Below are 14,535 nucleotides of genomic sequence, written 5' to 3' on the forward strand. Positions count from 1 at the left end.
TAGCTTGACAGTGGCTCTCATGGAGCCACAAGGTGATCAGGTCAATGTTGTATAATTGTCCACACCAAACTTAGAGTTTGGATATGGGATCTTAACACCAAACTTAGAGTTTGACTGTGTGGGCTCTTCTTGACTCTGAACTGAGAGAAGCTCTTCATGCTTACTCTCTTTTGTCACAGAGGGATGGCCATGTGCCTTAAACACAAGGTAGTCCCCATTCAATTGAAGGACTAACTCTCCTCTGTTGACATCTATCACAGCTTCTGCTGTGGCTAGGAAAGGTCTTCCTAGGATGATGCATTCATCATCTTCCTTCCTAGTGTCTAGGATTATGAAATCAGCAGGGATGTAAAGGCCTTCAACCTTTACTAACACGTCCTCTACTATTCCATAAGCTTGTCTCACTGACTTGTCTGCCAATTGCAATGAGAACAAGGCAGGTTGTACCTCAATGATCCCTAGCTTCTCCATTACATAGAGTGGCATCAGATTTATCCCTGACCCAAGATCACATAGAGCTTTTTCAAAGCTCATGGTGCCAATGGTGCAAGGTATTAAGAACTTGCCAGGATCTTGTTTCTTTTGAGGTAGAGTTCTCTGAATCCAAGTATCCAGTCCACTAATGAGCAAGGGAGGTTCACTTTCCCAAGTCTCATTACCAAATAGCTTGGTATTCAGCTTCATGATAGCTCCTAAATATTGAGCAACTTGCTCTCCAGTCACATCTTCATCTTCTTCAGAGGAAGAATAGTCTTCAGAGCTCATGAATGGCAGAAGGAGATTTAATGGAATCTCTATGGTCTCTGTATGAGCCTCAGATTCCTCAGGATCCTTAATGGGAAACTCCTTCTTGCTTGAAGGACGTCCCAGGAGGTCTTCCTCACTAGGATTTTCGTCCTCCTCCTCCTTAGTGCATTCGGCCACTTTGATTAAATCAATGGCCTTGCACTCTCCTTTTGGATTCTCTTCTGTATTGCTTGGGAGAATACTGGGAGGAGTTTCAATGACTTTCTTACTCAGCTGGCCCACTTGTGCCTCCAAATTTCTAATGGAGGATCGTGTTTCATTCATGAAACTGAAAGTGGCCTTTGACAGATCAGAGACTATATTGGCTAAATTAGAATTGTTTTGTTCAGAGTTCTCTGTCTGTTGCTGAGAAGATGATGGATATGGCTTACTATTGTTCAGCCTATTGCGTCCACCATTGTTAAAGCCTTGTTGAGGCTTTTGTTGATCCTTCCAGGAGAAATTTGGATGATTTCTCCATGATGGGTTATAGGTGTTTCCATAGGGTTCACCCATGTAATTAACCTCTGCCATGGCAGGGTTCTCAGGATCATAAGCTTCTTCAGAAGCTGCCTCTCTAGTACTGTTGGATGCATGTTGCAATCCATTCAGATTTTGAGAGATTATGTTGATCTGTTGAGTCAACATTTTGTTCTGAGCCAATATGGCATTCAGAGCATCAATCTCAAGAACTCCTTTCTTCTGAGGTATCCCATTATTCACGGAATTCCTCTCAGAAGTATACATGAACTGGTTGTTTGCAACCATGTCAATGAGTTCTTGAGCCTCTTCAGGCGTTTTCTTCAGGTGAATAGATCCACCTGCAGAATGATCCAGTGACATTTTCGAAAATTCAGAGAGACCATAATAGAATATATCTAACATGGTCCATTCTGAAAACATGTCAGATGGACATCTCTTGGTCAGCTGCTTGTATCTTTCCCAAGCTTCATAGAGGGATTCACCATCTTTTTGCTTGAAGGTTTGAACATCCACTCTCAGCTTGCTCAGCTTTTGAGGAGGAAAGAACTTATCCAAAAAGGCAGTGACCAGCTTATCCCAGGAGTCCAGGCTATCCTTAGGTTGTGAATCCAACCATATTCTAGCCCTGTCTCTTACAGCAAAGGGGAAAAGCATGAGTCTGTAGACTTCAGGATCAACTCCATTCGTCTTTACAGTCTCACAGATCTGCAAGAACTCAGTTAAAAACTGATAAGGATCTTCAGATGGAAGTCCATAAAACTTGCAGTTTTGTTGCATTAATGCAACTAGTTGAGGCTTAAGCTCAAAGTTATTGGCTCCAATGGCAGGAATGGAGATGCTTCTTCCATCAAACTTGGATGTTGGCTTTGTGAAGTCGCCAAGCATTCTCCTTGCATTATTATTATTATTATTTTCGGCTGCCATGTCCTTCTCTTGTTCGAAATGTTCTGAAAGGTTGTTTCTGGATTATTGTAATTTAGCTTCTCTTAATTTTCTCTTCAGAGTCCTTTCAGGTTCTGGATCAACTTCAACAAGAGTGCCTTTTTCCCTGTTCCTGCTCATATGAAAGAGAAGAAAACAAGAAAAGAAAAAGGAATCCTCTATGTCACAGTATAGAGATTCCTTTATGTTAGTAGAAGAAGAAAGGGGTATGAGAAAGAAGAAGGATGGATTCGGATTTTTGGATGAAGAGAGATGAAGAGAAGTGTTAGTAATTAATTAATTAAATAAAAGAAGAAAAGAGAAGAGAAATTTCGAAAATAATTTTTGAAAGAGGTTAGTAATTTTCGAAAATCAAAGACAAAATATAATAAAAATTAAAATTTAAAACAAAAAGAATTTTTGAAAAAGAGAGGGAAGTATTTTCGAAAATTAGAGAGGGAAAAGTAGTTAGGTGGTTTTGAAAAAGATAAGAAACAAACAAAAAGTTAGTTAGTTGATTGAAAAAGATTTGAAAAAAAATTTGAAAAAGATAAGAAGATAAGAAGTTAGATAAGATATTTTGAAATCAAATTTTGAAAAAGATAAGATAAAAAGATAAGATTTTTAAGAAAAAGATATTTTGAAAAAAAGATTTAATTTTTTAAAATTACTTAACTAACAAGAAACTACAAGATAAGATTCTAGAACTTAAAGATTGAACCTTTCTTAACAAGAAAGTAACAAACTTCAAATTTTTGAACCAATCACATTAATTGTTAGCTTAATTTTCAAAAATTTGATAAAAAGATAAGAAAAAGATTTTGAAAATATTTTGAAAAATAATTTTTGAAATTTTCGAAAATTATAAAAAAAATGAAAAAGATATGATTTTTGAAAAAGATTTTGAATAGATAAGATTTTTAAAATTGAAATTTTGACTTGACTTGTAAGAAACAACTAATTTTGAAAATTTTTGACCAAGTCAACCCAAAATTTCGAAAATTTGGAGGAAAATAAGGAAAAGATATTTTTTTGATTTTTGAATTTTTAATTATGAAAGAGAAAAACAACAAAAATACTCAATGCATGAAATTTTTAAATCAAAACAATGAATGCATGCAAGAATGCTATGAATGTCAAGATGAACACCAAGAACACTTTGAATATTATGATGAACATCAAGAACATAATTTTGAAAAATTTTTGATGCAAAGAAAACATGCAAGACACCAAACTTAGAAATCTTTAATGCATGAAAAATATGAATGCAAAAATGCACATGAAAAACAACAAAAGACACAAAACAAGAAATCATCAAGATCAAACAAGAAGACTTGTCAAGAACAACTTGAAGATCATGAAGAACACTATGAATGCATGAGATTTTCGAAAATAATGCAAGAAAAATTTTAAAAGCATGCAATTGACACCAAACTTAAAGATTAACACAAGACTCAAACAAGAAACACAAAATATTTTTGATTTTTATAATTTTCTAATTTTTTTTGTATTTTTATTGATTGATTTTTTTTTCGAAAAACATTTTTTGAAAAACGAAAAATAAAAAGAAAAAATTTTTGAAAAAGATTTTTGAAAAGAAAATTACCTAATCTGAGCAACAAGATGAACCGTCAGTTGTCCATACTCGAACAATCCCCGGCAACGGCGCCAAAAACTTGGTGGACGAAATTGTGATCTACGTTCTTTGGATTTTGAATGAAAACTTTATTATGGCACTGGTTGAATTCACAACTCCGTTCAACTAACCAGCAAGTGTACTGGGTCGTCCAAGTAATAAACCTTACGTGAGTAAGGGTCGATCCCACAGAGATTGTTGGTATGAAGCAAGCTATGGTCACCTTGTAAATCTCAGTCAGGCAGATTAAAATGGTTTATGGGTTTCGAAAATAAAGATAAAAGAATAGATTGAATAAAAGGATAGAAGACTTATGTAGATTCATTGGTGAGAATTTCAGATAAGCGAATGGAGATGCTGTATGGCTCAAGGACGCCTGCTCTCCTACTGCTTCTACTCAATCCTTCTTACTCCTTTCCATGGCAAGCTTTGTATAGGGGTTCACCATCAACTGTGGCTACTTTCATCCTCTCGGGAAAATGATCCTATGCGGTTGTCAGTCGCACGGCTAATCGTCTGGAGGCATCACCCATGGCTGATGGCTACATCCCATCCTCGCAGTGAAAACTAATGCTCACGCACTCTGTCACAGTACGGCTAATCACCGGTTGGTTCCCGCTCCTACTGGAATAGAATCCCTTGATTCTTTTGCGTCTGTCACTAACGCCCAGCAGGTTACAAGTTTGAAGCACGTCACAGTCATTCATTACCGGAATCCTACTCGGAATACCACAGACAAGGTTAGACTTTCCAGATTCCCAGGATCCTACTCGGAATACCACAGACAAGGTGAGACTTTCCGGATCCTCATAAATGCCGCCATCTATCTATCTTATACCACGAAGATTCTGTTGGGGAATCTAAGAGATACGCATTCAAGCTCTGTTGCATGTAGAACGGAAGTGGTTGTCAATCACGCGCGTTCATAAGTGAGAATGATAATGAGGGTAATCTGACTCATAACATTCATCATGTTCTTGGGTACGAATGAATATCTTGGAATAAGAATAAGAGAGATTTGAATAAAAGATAATAGAATTTCATTAATACTTGAGGTACAGCAGAGCTCCACACCCTTAATCTATGGTGTGCAGAAACTCCACCGTTGAAAATACATAAGCAAAAGAGGTTCAGGCATGGCCGAATGGCCAGCCTCCCCATGATCAAATGACCGAATGATAAAAGGCTTAAAGTGGTCAAAAGATGTCTAATACAATAGATAAATGTTCTATATATACCAGACTAGCTACTAGGGTTTACATGAGTAAGTAATTGATGCATAAATCCACTTCCGGGGCCCACTTGGTGTATGCTTGGGCTGAGCTTGATTAATCCACGAGCTGAGGCTTCTCTTGGAGTTGAACTCTGAGTTTTGACGTGTTTTGGGCGTTCAACTCCGGATCATGACGTTTTTCTGGCGTTTAACTCCAGACAGTAGCGTGTACTTGGCGTTCAACGCCAAGTTACGTCGTCATTCTTCGAATAAAGTATGGACTATTATATATTGATGGAAAGCCCTGGATGTCTACTTTCCAACGCCGTTGAGAGCGCGCCAATTGGAGTTCTGTAGCTCCAGAAAATCCATTTCGAGTGTAGGGAGGTCAGATTCCAACAGCATCAGCAGTCCTTTTGTCAGCCTTCTTCAGAGTTTTGCTCAAATCCCTCAATTTCAGTCAGAATTTACCTGAAATCACAGAAAAACACACAAACTCATAGTAAAGTCCAGAAATGTGAATTTAACATAAAAACTAATGAAAACATCCCTAAAAGTAGCTTAAACTTACTAAAAACTATATAAAAACAATGCCAAAAAGCGTATAAATTATCCGCTCATCACCTGCCTAATTTCATCGTGACATCTTCGGAATTGTCTCATCATGGATGTGTCTTACACTGGAGGTGGCTATCATAGTCATGTGATGTTAACAGGTTTTTCTTTTCACGGATGTGTCTTCTGTTTGGATGTGGCTTGTTAACCACAGATGTGTCTTCCATAGTTTCCTCGGATGTGTCTAGGTACATATGGATGTGTCTAATACCGTACGTGTATTATAAAAATGTGTTTTTTTTGTGTTTGTATGTAATCGTAGATGTATCTTCCATGTTACTGCCTAATTTCATCGTGACTTCTCCGAAGTTATCTCAATATAGATGTGTCTTATACACGTCGATATTTTTTTAAGTTACGAAAGCATGAAGGTTTCAATGAAGTCTTAATTGATTCGTTATGAGGCATAACTCACACCTTTTGGGATAGTAACCGTAATATTAAGAAATGCAGCCTAATATCAAAAGACTCATTAAGTAATGATATATTCTCAGTTTAAAAATGTCAGTTAAATAAAAAACCTGAATACTTTGTCAAAAGATAAGTGGAAAAAGTTAAAACTAGAGAAGGCTAGTGTCCATACAAATCCATAACCAAAAGTAATCTAAGTATGTCGAAATGAGTGTAACAAAGATAAGAACCCGCCATGTCCCTGTGATTCATTCGTACTCACAGCAGAAACCGCCACTATGTTTAGGTTGATTGCTCCATTATTTTCCTAAAAAGCACAAACATGCATAAACAAGAAGTGAATAACAGTTTCAACTTTATCCATCAAGGCATTTTAACATGTGGTTAGAAACTATGAACTGGTAGACACATACCGGAGGTGGATTATTCTTCTTTCTTCGCATAGATCTCTTAATGGAGGTGTCCAGTTTAGATCTAAGCCTCTTCAATCTCGGTCGACCCTTCGTTGCGAACTACAGACTTAGTGAACTAAGTATTTTCAAGACAGAGCTTCCATAAAAAACCTACTATAAAAGAAGAATATAAGAGCACAATACAGAACGAACCTGATAGCCATCTGTTTCGCTCTAAGTTAAAGTCAACAATGAATGCAAACCAATCCTTCTCGAAAGATTCCACAAACCTGGAATTCCAAACAGTGCCATGCATTCTATCATCTATTTCTCTGTACCGAGCATATCCTCCGAGCTTATGCGGTATCTTTTTCATTATCTGCCATATTCACCATCGGTGGCAAGTATTTGGAAGGACATTCCTAATAACACCAAACATGGATTTGCATTGGTCCATGATGATGGCCTGTGGAGGAGATCCCATGCACCTCAACCATTGCTTAAAGACCTACTCGAAGCTACGAATTTCCTCATTTCCCAGCAAAGTACATCTGAGTAGAGTGGACTTGCTGTGATGGTTGACACCAACAAAAGATGCAAATGGAAGTCCGTGCCTGTAATAAATCCAGCCAAAATTAACAAAAGCATGCTAAATGTGAAAATCATTAAACTTTTGAATGGAGGCAAAACACACAAGCATACTTGTTTTTACTATACGTTATATCAAACGATACCACGTCACCATAATATTCATAGGAAGCCCTGCATCCTGTATCTACCCAGAGTGCACTTTTAAACTTGTTAGCTTCGTCTACATCCACTGCATAAAACAAATTCGGGTTGATATCGTTCATTCGCATGAAATAGCTAATCATTTCCTTCACATCTGTGTTTCCGTCAGCACAGCGCAGATTGCTCGTAATGTAATTCCTCACATCCTTTTCTGAGTAACCCAAATTCGACGAGCCACCAACCTCATTTGCCAGTGCGAGATAAGTCTTGTTGGGCCGTATGACAGCCTCATCGTTGTTCTGAATCACACACTTGGCATGCATGGTCAGTTCCCTGTACTCAGTGTAATACACAGCTTGCTTGGCAGAACACGGGTGGGTGTGCTTCAGTTCTAGTTTGGAGACCATCCAATTATCATTCTGCCTATCAAGCATCACGTACATCCTTACTTCGCATCCGACTATTGTTATTCTCTTTACCCGAGTTGCTACCTTCACTCGAGACTCCCGATAACCTTCACGACTACAGTGTAATGATTGGTTAATGGGTATCTTTGAATCCTCCCTGGTATTGTCAAAGTTGGTATTCCTAATCCTAGTCACGAAGCCAACTTTATTTTTGTAATTATAATAAAACTCTTGTGCCCGCTGCAAGGAAATAAATCTCAATCCTACATACGAAATTTCATCTATTGAAATTCCAGTGTGATCGGGTAACTGCAAAGCCATTCAGAAAAAAATATCATTCAACACAAAAAGTACTCAACTAATTAAAATAAAAAATACCTCGCTTCTTTATTCAGCAAAATAAAGAATATTTCACACCTCATGATTCACTGTTATTGCATCGTCCTCTACTTGAATAACGTTTACAGACTCTTTCCCTTGAAATTGAAAACCGAGGATATATCAACAAAAGACATATCCATCCACCATTCGACACTCACAAGAACTCATCCACCAACTACTTATCCATTGATATCACCAACTAATAAACAATCGAAACTAAACTGGTATAGAACAAACATTAATTAAAGTTGGAAATATCACTTAAACATGGTGACCAAATAGAATAATAAACCATATGAAAATGTAGCACCATTCTAGCATAGTTGAAAGAAAGATTATCCACACAATTCCTAATTAAACAAATGAAATCACAATTCTTCCAACAAAGCTTATCTCTGTTAATAACTCAACAACAAACTACAAAACAAGTTACAAATAAACATAACCAAATATAAAAACAATGCCAAAAAGCGTATAAATTATCCGCTCATCACCTGCCTAATTTCATCGTGACATCTTCGGAATTGTCTCAACATGGATGTGTCTTACACTGGAGGTGGCTATCATAGTCATGTGATGTTAACAGGTTTTTCTTTTCACGGATGTGTCTTCTGTTTGGATGTGGCTTGTTAACCACAGATGTGTCTTCCATAGTTTCCTCGGATGTGTCTAGGTACATATGGATGTGTCTAATACCGTACGTGTATTATAAGAATGTGTTTTTTTGTGTTTGTATGTAATCGTAGATGTATCTTTCATGTTACTGCCTAATTTCATCGTGACTTCTCCGAAGTTATCTCAATATAGATGTGTCTTATACACGTCGATATTTTTTTAAGTTACGAAAGCATGAAGGTTTCAATGAAGTCTTAATTGATTCGTTATGAGGCATAACTCACACCTTTTGGGATAGTAACCGTAATATTAAGAAACGCAGCCTAATATCAAAAGACTCATTAAGTAATGATATATTCTCAGTTTAAAAATGTCAGTTAAATAAAAAACCTGAATACTTTGTCAAAAGATAAGTGGAAAAAGTTAAAACTAGAGAAGGCTAGTGTCCATACAAATCCATAACCAAAAGTAATCTAAGTATGTCGAAATGAGTGTAACAAAGATAAGAACCCGCCATGTCCCTGTGATTCATTCGTACTCACAGCAGAAACCGCCACTATGTTTAGGTTGATTGCTCCATTATTTTCCTAAAAAGCACAAACATGCATAAACAAGAAGTGAATAACAGTTTCAACTTTATCCATCAAGGCATTTTAACATGTGGTTAGAAACTATGAACTGGTAGACACATACCGGAGGTGGATTATTCTTCTTTCTTCGCATAGATCTCTTAATGGAGGTGTCCAGTTTAGATCTAAGCCTCTTCAATCTCGGTCGACCCTTCGTTGCGAACTACAGACTTAGTGAACTAAGTATTTTCAAGACAGAGCTTCCATAAAAAACCTACTATAAAAGAAGAATATAAGAGCACAATACAGAACGAACCTGATAGCCATCTGTTTCGCTCTAAGTTAAAGTCAACAATGAATGCAAACCAATCCTTCTCGAAAGATTCCACAAACCTGGAATTCCAAACAGTGCCATGCATTCTATCATCTATTTCTCTGTACCGAGCATATCCTCCGAGCTTATGCGGTATCTTTTTCATTATCTGCCATATTCACCATCAGTGGCAAGTATTTGGAAGGACATTCCTAATAACACCAAACATGGATTTGCATTGGTCCATGATGATGGCCTGTGGAGGAGATCCCATGCACCTCAACCATTGCTTAAAGACCTACTCGAAGCTACGAATTTCCTCATTTCCCAGCAAAGTACATCTGAGTAGAGTGGACTTGCTGTGATGGTTGACACCAACAAAAGATGCAAATGGAAGTCCGTGCCTGTAATAAATCCAGCCAAAATTAACAAAAGCATGCTAAATGTGAAAATCATTAAACTTTTGAATGGAGGCAAAACACACAAGCATACTTGTTTTTACTATACGTTATATCAAACGATACCACGTCACCATAATATTCATAGGAAGCCCTGCATCCTGTATCTACCCAGAGTGCACTTTTAAACTTGTTAGCTTCGTCTACATCCACTGCATAAAACAAATTCGGGTTGATATCGTTCATTCGCATGAAATAGCTAATCATTTCCTTCACATCTGTGTTTCCGTCAGCACAGCGCAGATTGCTCGTAATGTAATTCCTCACATCCTTTTCTGAGTAACCCAAATTCGACGAGCCACCAACCTCATTTGCCAGTGCGAGATAAGTCTTGTTGGGCCGTATGACAGCCTCATCGTTGTTCTGAATCACACACTTGGCATGCATGGTCAGTTCCCTGTACTCAGTGTAATACACAGCTTGCTTGGCAGAACACGGGTGGGTGTGCTTCAGTTCTAGTTTGGAGACCATCCAATTATCATTCTGCCTATCAAGCATCACGTACATCCTTACTTCGCATCCGACTATTGTTATTCTCTTTACCCGAGTTGCTACCTTCACTCGAGACTCCCGATAACATTCACGACTACAGTGTAATGATTGGTTAATGGGTATCTTTGAATCCTCCCTGGTATTGTCAAAGTTGGTATTCCTAATCCTAGTCACGAAGCCAACTTTATTTTTGTAATTATAATAAAACTCTTGTGCCCGCTGCAAGGAAATAAATCTCAATCCTACATACGAAATTTCATCTATTGAAATTCCAGTGTGATCGGGTAACTGCAAAGCCATTCAGAAAAAAATATCATTCAACACAAAAAGTACTCAACTAATTAAAATAAAAAATACCTCGCTTCTTTATTCAGCAAAATAAAGAATATTTCACACCTCATGATTCACTGTTATTGCATCGTCCTCTACTTGAATAACGTTTACAGACTCTTTCCCTTGAAATTGAAAACCGAGGATATATCAACAAAAGACATATCCATCCACCATTCGACACTCACAAGAACTCATCCACCAACTACTTATCCATTGATATCACCAACTAATAAACAATCGAAACTAAACTGGTATAGAACAAACATTAATCAAAGTTGGAAATATCACTTAAACATGGTGACCAAATAGAATAATAAACCATATGAAAATGTAGCACCATTCTAGCATAGTTGAAAGAAAGATTATCCACACAATTCCTAATTAAACAAATGAAATCACAATTCTTCCAACAAAGCTTATCTCTGTTAATAACTCAACAACAAACTACAAAACAAGTTACAAATAAACATAACCAAATATAAAAACAATGCCAAAAAGCGTATAAATTATCCGCTCATCACCTGCCTAATTTTATCGTGACATCTTCGGAATTGTCTCAACATGGATGTGTCTTACACTGGAGGTGGCTATCATAGTCATGTGATGTTAACAGGTTTTTCTTTTCACGGATGTGTCTTCTGTTTGGATGTGGCTTGTTAACCACAGATGTGTCTTCCATAGTTTCCTCGGATGTGTCTAGGTACATATGGATGTGTCTAATACCGTACGTGTATTATAAGAATGTGTTTTTTTTGTGTTTGTATGTAATCGTAGATGTATCTTTCATGTTACTGCCTAATTTCATCGTGACTTCTCCGAAGTTATCTCAATATAGATGTGTCTTATACACGTCGATATTTTTTTAAGTTACGAAAGCATGAAGGTTTCAATGAAGTCTTAATTGATTCGTTATGAGGCATAACTCACACCTTTTGGGATAGTAACCGTAATATTAAGAAACGCAGCCTAATATCAAAAGACTCATTAAGTAATGATATATTCTCAGTTTAAAAATGTCAGTTAAATAAAAAACCTGAATACTTTGTCAAAAGATAAGTGGAAAAAGTTAAAACTAGAGAAGGCTAGTGTCCATACAAATCCATAACCAAAAGTAATCTAAGTATGTCGAAATGAGTGTAACAAAGATAAGAACCCGCCATGTCCCTGTGATTCATTCGTACTCACAGCAGAAACCGCCACTATGTTTAGGTTGATTGCTCCATTATTTTCCTAAAAAGCACAAACATGCATAAACAAGAAGTGAATAACAGTTTCAACTTTATCCATCAAGGCATTTTAACATGTGGTTAGAAACTATGAACTGGTAGACACATACCGGAGGTGGATTATTCTTCTTTCTTCGCATAGATCTCTTAATGGAGGTGTCCAGTTTAGATCTAAGCCTCTTCAATCTCGGTCGACCCTTCGTTGCGAACTACAGACTTAGTGAACTAAGTATTTTCAAGACAGAGCTTCCATAAAAAACCTACTATAAAAGAAGAATATAAGAGCACAATACAGAACGAACCTGATAGCCATCTGTTTCGCTCTAAGTTAAAGTCAACAATGAATGCAAACCAATCCTTCTCGAAAGATTCCACAAACCTGGAATTCCAAACAGTGCCATGCATTCTATCATCTATTTCTCTGTACCGAGCATATCCTCCGAGCTTATGCGGTATCTTTTTCATTATCTGCCATATTCACCATCGGTGGCAAGTATTTGGAAGGACATTCCTAATAACACCAAACATGGATTTGCATTGGTCCATGATGATGGCCTGTGGAGGAGATCCCATGCACCTCAACCATTGCTTAAAGACCTACTCGAAGCTACGAATTTCCTCATTTCCCAGCAAAGTACATCTGAGTAGAGTGGACTTGCTGTGATGGTTGACACCAACAAAAGATGCAAATGGAAGTCCGTGCCTGTAATAAATCCAGCCAAAATTAACAAAAGCATGCTAAATGTGAAAATCATTAAACTTTTGAATGGAGGCAAAACACACAAGCATACTTGTTTTTACTATACGTTATATCAAACGATACCACGTCACCATAATATTCATAGGAAGCCCTGCATCCTGTATCTACCCAGAGTGCACTTTTAAACTTGTTAGCTTCGTCTACATCCACTGCATAAAACAAATTCGGGTTGATATCGTTCATTCGCATGAAATAGCTAATCATTTCCTTCACATCTGTGTTTCCGTCAGCACAGCGCAGATTGCTCGTAATGTAATTCCTCACATCCTTTTCTGAGTAACCCAAATTCGACGAGCCACCAACCTCATTTGCCAGTGCGAGATAAGTCTTGTTGGGCCGTATGACAGCCTCATCGTTGTTCTGAATCACACACTTGGCATGCATGGTCAGTTCCCTGTACTCAGTGTAATACACAGCTTGCTTGGCAGAACACGGGTGGGTGTGCTTCAGTTCTAGTTTGGAGACCATCCAATTATCATTCTGCCTATCAAGCATCACGTACATCCTTACTTCGCATCCGACTATTGTTATTCTCTTTACCCGAGTTGCTACCTTCACTCGAGACTCCCGATAACCTTCACGACTACAGTGTAATGATTGGTTAATGGGTATCTTTGAATCCTCCCTGGTATTGTCAAAGTTGGTATTCCTAATCCTAGTCACGAAGCCAACTTTATTTTTGTAATTATAATAAAACTCTTGTGCCCGCTGCAAGGAAATAAATCTCAATCCTACATACGAAATTTCATCTATTGAAATTCCAGTGTGATCGGGTAACTGCAAAGCCATTCAGAAAAAAATATCATTCAACACAAAAAGTACTCAACTAATTAAAATAAAAAATACCTCGCTTCTTTATTCAGCAAAATAAAGAATATTTCACACCTCATGATTCACTGTTATTGCATCGTCCTCTACTTGAATAACGTTTACAGACTCTTTCCCTTGAAATTGAAAACCGAGGATATATCAACAAAAGACATATCCATCCACCATTCGACACTCACAAGAACTCATCCACCAACTACTTATCCATTGATATCACCAACTAATAAACAATCGAAACTAAACTGGTATAGAACAAACATTAATCAAAGTTGGAAATATCACTTAAACATGGTGACCAAATAGAATAATAAACCATATGAAAATGTAGCACCATTCTAGCATAGTTGAAAGAAAGATTATCCACACAATTCCTAATTAAACAAATGAAATCACAATTCTTCCAACAAAGCTTATCTCTGTTAATAACTCAACAACAAACTACAAAACAAGTTACAAATAAACATAACCAAATATATTTCTACCACAAATTTCTTTATCCACATGTTGTGTGTCATCTTCACTAAGTGATGGAACAGTAACGTCGCAAGAATTATACTGATCATGATCATCATATGCAGTGTTGTACGATGCTTCTTCACAAATTGCTTTGTCCATCGACATTATGTGGTCCTCGAGCATTCAATAATGACACATGTACCTTACCGAAGATGGTTGAGGAAAAGAGGGTTGCATGACACCTTCAAAGACTCACGTCGCATTTCTCTTCCACGGAAATGGTCGTTGGTCCACTTGACTTCAATGGAGACACATATACCTTACCGGATATGGTTGAGGAAAAGATGGTTGCGTGACACCTTGTACCACTAACGTCACACTTCTATTCAAGGAGTCTGGTGGTGCAACAAGGTAGGATCAGAGTGACGGAACAATCACTGTATAAGGGTAATGATGGCGTGTCAGTGACCTGAACAGTTCCACGAAGGAAAAGTTGGATCTGGGTATA

The 14,535-nt window shown here is 37.4% G+C and overlaps 3 protein-coding genes across 3 annotated transcripts; all 3 read right to left on the reverse strand.

Moving 5' to 3' along the window:
• Positions 1-6,965: 6,965 nt before the first annotated feature.
• Positions 6,966-9,761, reverse strand: LOC112805630 (protein FAR1-RELATED SEQUENCE 5-like). Its single transcript, XM_025847987.1, has 5 exons — positions 9,753-9,761; positions 9,478-9,643; positions 8,014-8,072; positions 7,160-7,905; positions 6,966-7,071 (listed from the first exon to the last, which is right to left on the reverse strand). The coding sequence occupies exons 1-5, from the start codon at positions 9,759-9,761 to the stop codon at positions 6,966-6,968; spliced, it is 1,086 nt and encodes a 361-aa protein (XP_025703772.1).
• An 11-nt stretch (positions 9,762-9,772) lies between these two features.
• LOC112805631 (protein FAR1-RELATED SEQUENCE 5-like) lies at positions 9,773-12,569 on the reverse strand. Its single transcript, XM_025847988.1, has 5 exons — positions 12,561-12,569; positions 12,286-12,451; positions 10,821-10,879; positions 9,967-10,712; positions 9,773-9,878 (listed from the first exon to the last, which is right to left on the reverse strand). The coding sequence occupies exons 1-5, from the start codon at positions 12,567-12,569 to the stop codon at positions 9,773-9,775; spliced, it is 1,086 nt and encodes a 361-aa protein (XP_025703773.1).
• An 11-nt stretch (positions 12,570-12,580) lies between these two features.
• LOC112805632 (protein FAR1-RELATED SEQUENCE 5-like) lies at positions 12,581-14,192 on the reverse strand. The gene is made up of 4 exons (XM_025847989.1): positions 14,054-14,192; positions 13,629-13,687; positions 12,775-13,520; positions 12,581-12,686 (listed from the first exon to the last, which is right to left on the reverse strand). The coding sequence occupies exons 1-4, from the start codon at positions 14,190-14,192 to the stop codon at positions 12,581-12,583; spliced, it is 1,050 nt and encodes a 349-aa protein (XP_025703774.1).
• Positions 14,193-14,535: the final 343 nt, after the last annotated feature.

Source organism: Arachis hypogaea, chromosome 6, assembly GCF_003086295.3.
Source record: "Arachis hypogaea cultivar Tifrunner chromosome 6, arahy.Tifrunner.gnm2.J5K5, whole genome shotgun sequence".
NCBI classification, from domain to species: domain Eukaryota; kingdom Viridiplantae; phylum Streptophyta; class Magnoliopsida; order Fabales; family Fabaceae; genus Arachis; species Arachis hypogaea.

What these genes read in the sequence shown, in the direction of transcription:
- LOC112805632 (XM_025847989.1), bottom strand. Translation starts at nt 14,192, where the DNA reads ATGTCGATGGACAAAGCAATTTGTGAAGAAGCATCGTACAACACTGCA. An exon ending in CAATAACAGTGAATCATGAG is followed by an intron (nt 13,521 to 13,628) that starts GTGTGAAATATT and finishes ATGGCTTTGCAG; the next exon opens with TTACCCGATCACACTGGAAT. An exon ending in ATAACGTATAGTAAAAACAA is followed by an intron (nt 12,687 to 12,774) that starts GTATGCTTGTGT and finishes GATTTATTACAG; the next exon opens with GCACGGACTTCCATTTGCAT.
- LOC112805631 (XM_025847988.1), bottom strand. An exon ending in GCGAAACAGATGGCTATCAG is followed by an intron (nt 10,880 to 12,285) that starts GTTCGTTCTGTA and finishes TTCAATTTCAAG; the next exon opens with GGAAAGAGTCTGTAAACGTT. An exon ending in CAATAACAGTGAATCATGAG is followed by an intron (nt 10,713 to 10,820) that starts GTGTGAAATATT and finishes ATGGCTTTGCAG; the next exon opens with TTACCCGATCACACTGGAAT.
- LOC112805630 (XM_025847987.1), bottom strand. An exon ending in CAATAACAGTGAATCATGAG is followed by an intron (nt 7,906 to 8,013) that starts GTGTGAAATATT and finishes ATGGCTTTGCAG; the next exon opens with TTACCCGATCACACTGGAAT. An exon ending in ATAACGTATAGTAAAAACAA is followed by an intron (nt 7,072 to 7,159) that starts GTATGCTTGTGT and finishes GATTTATTACAG; the next exon opens with GCACGGACTTCCATTTGCAT.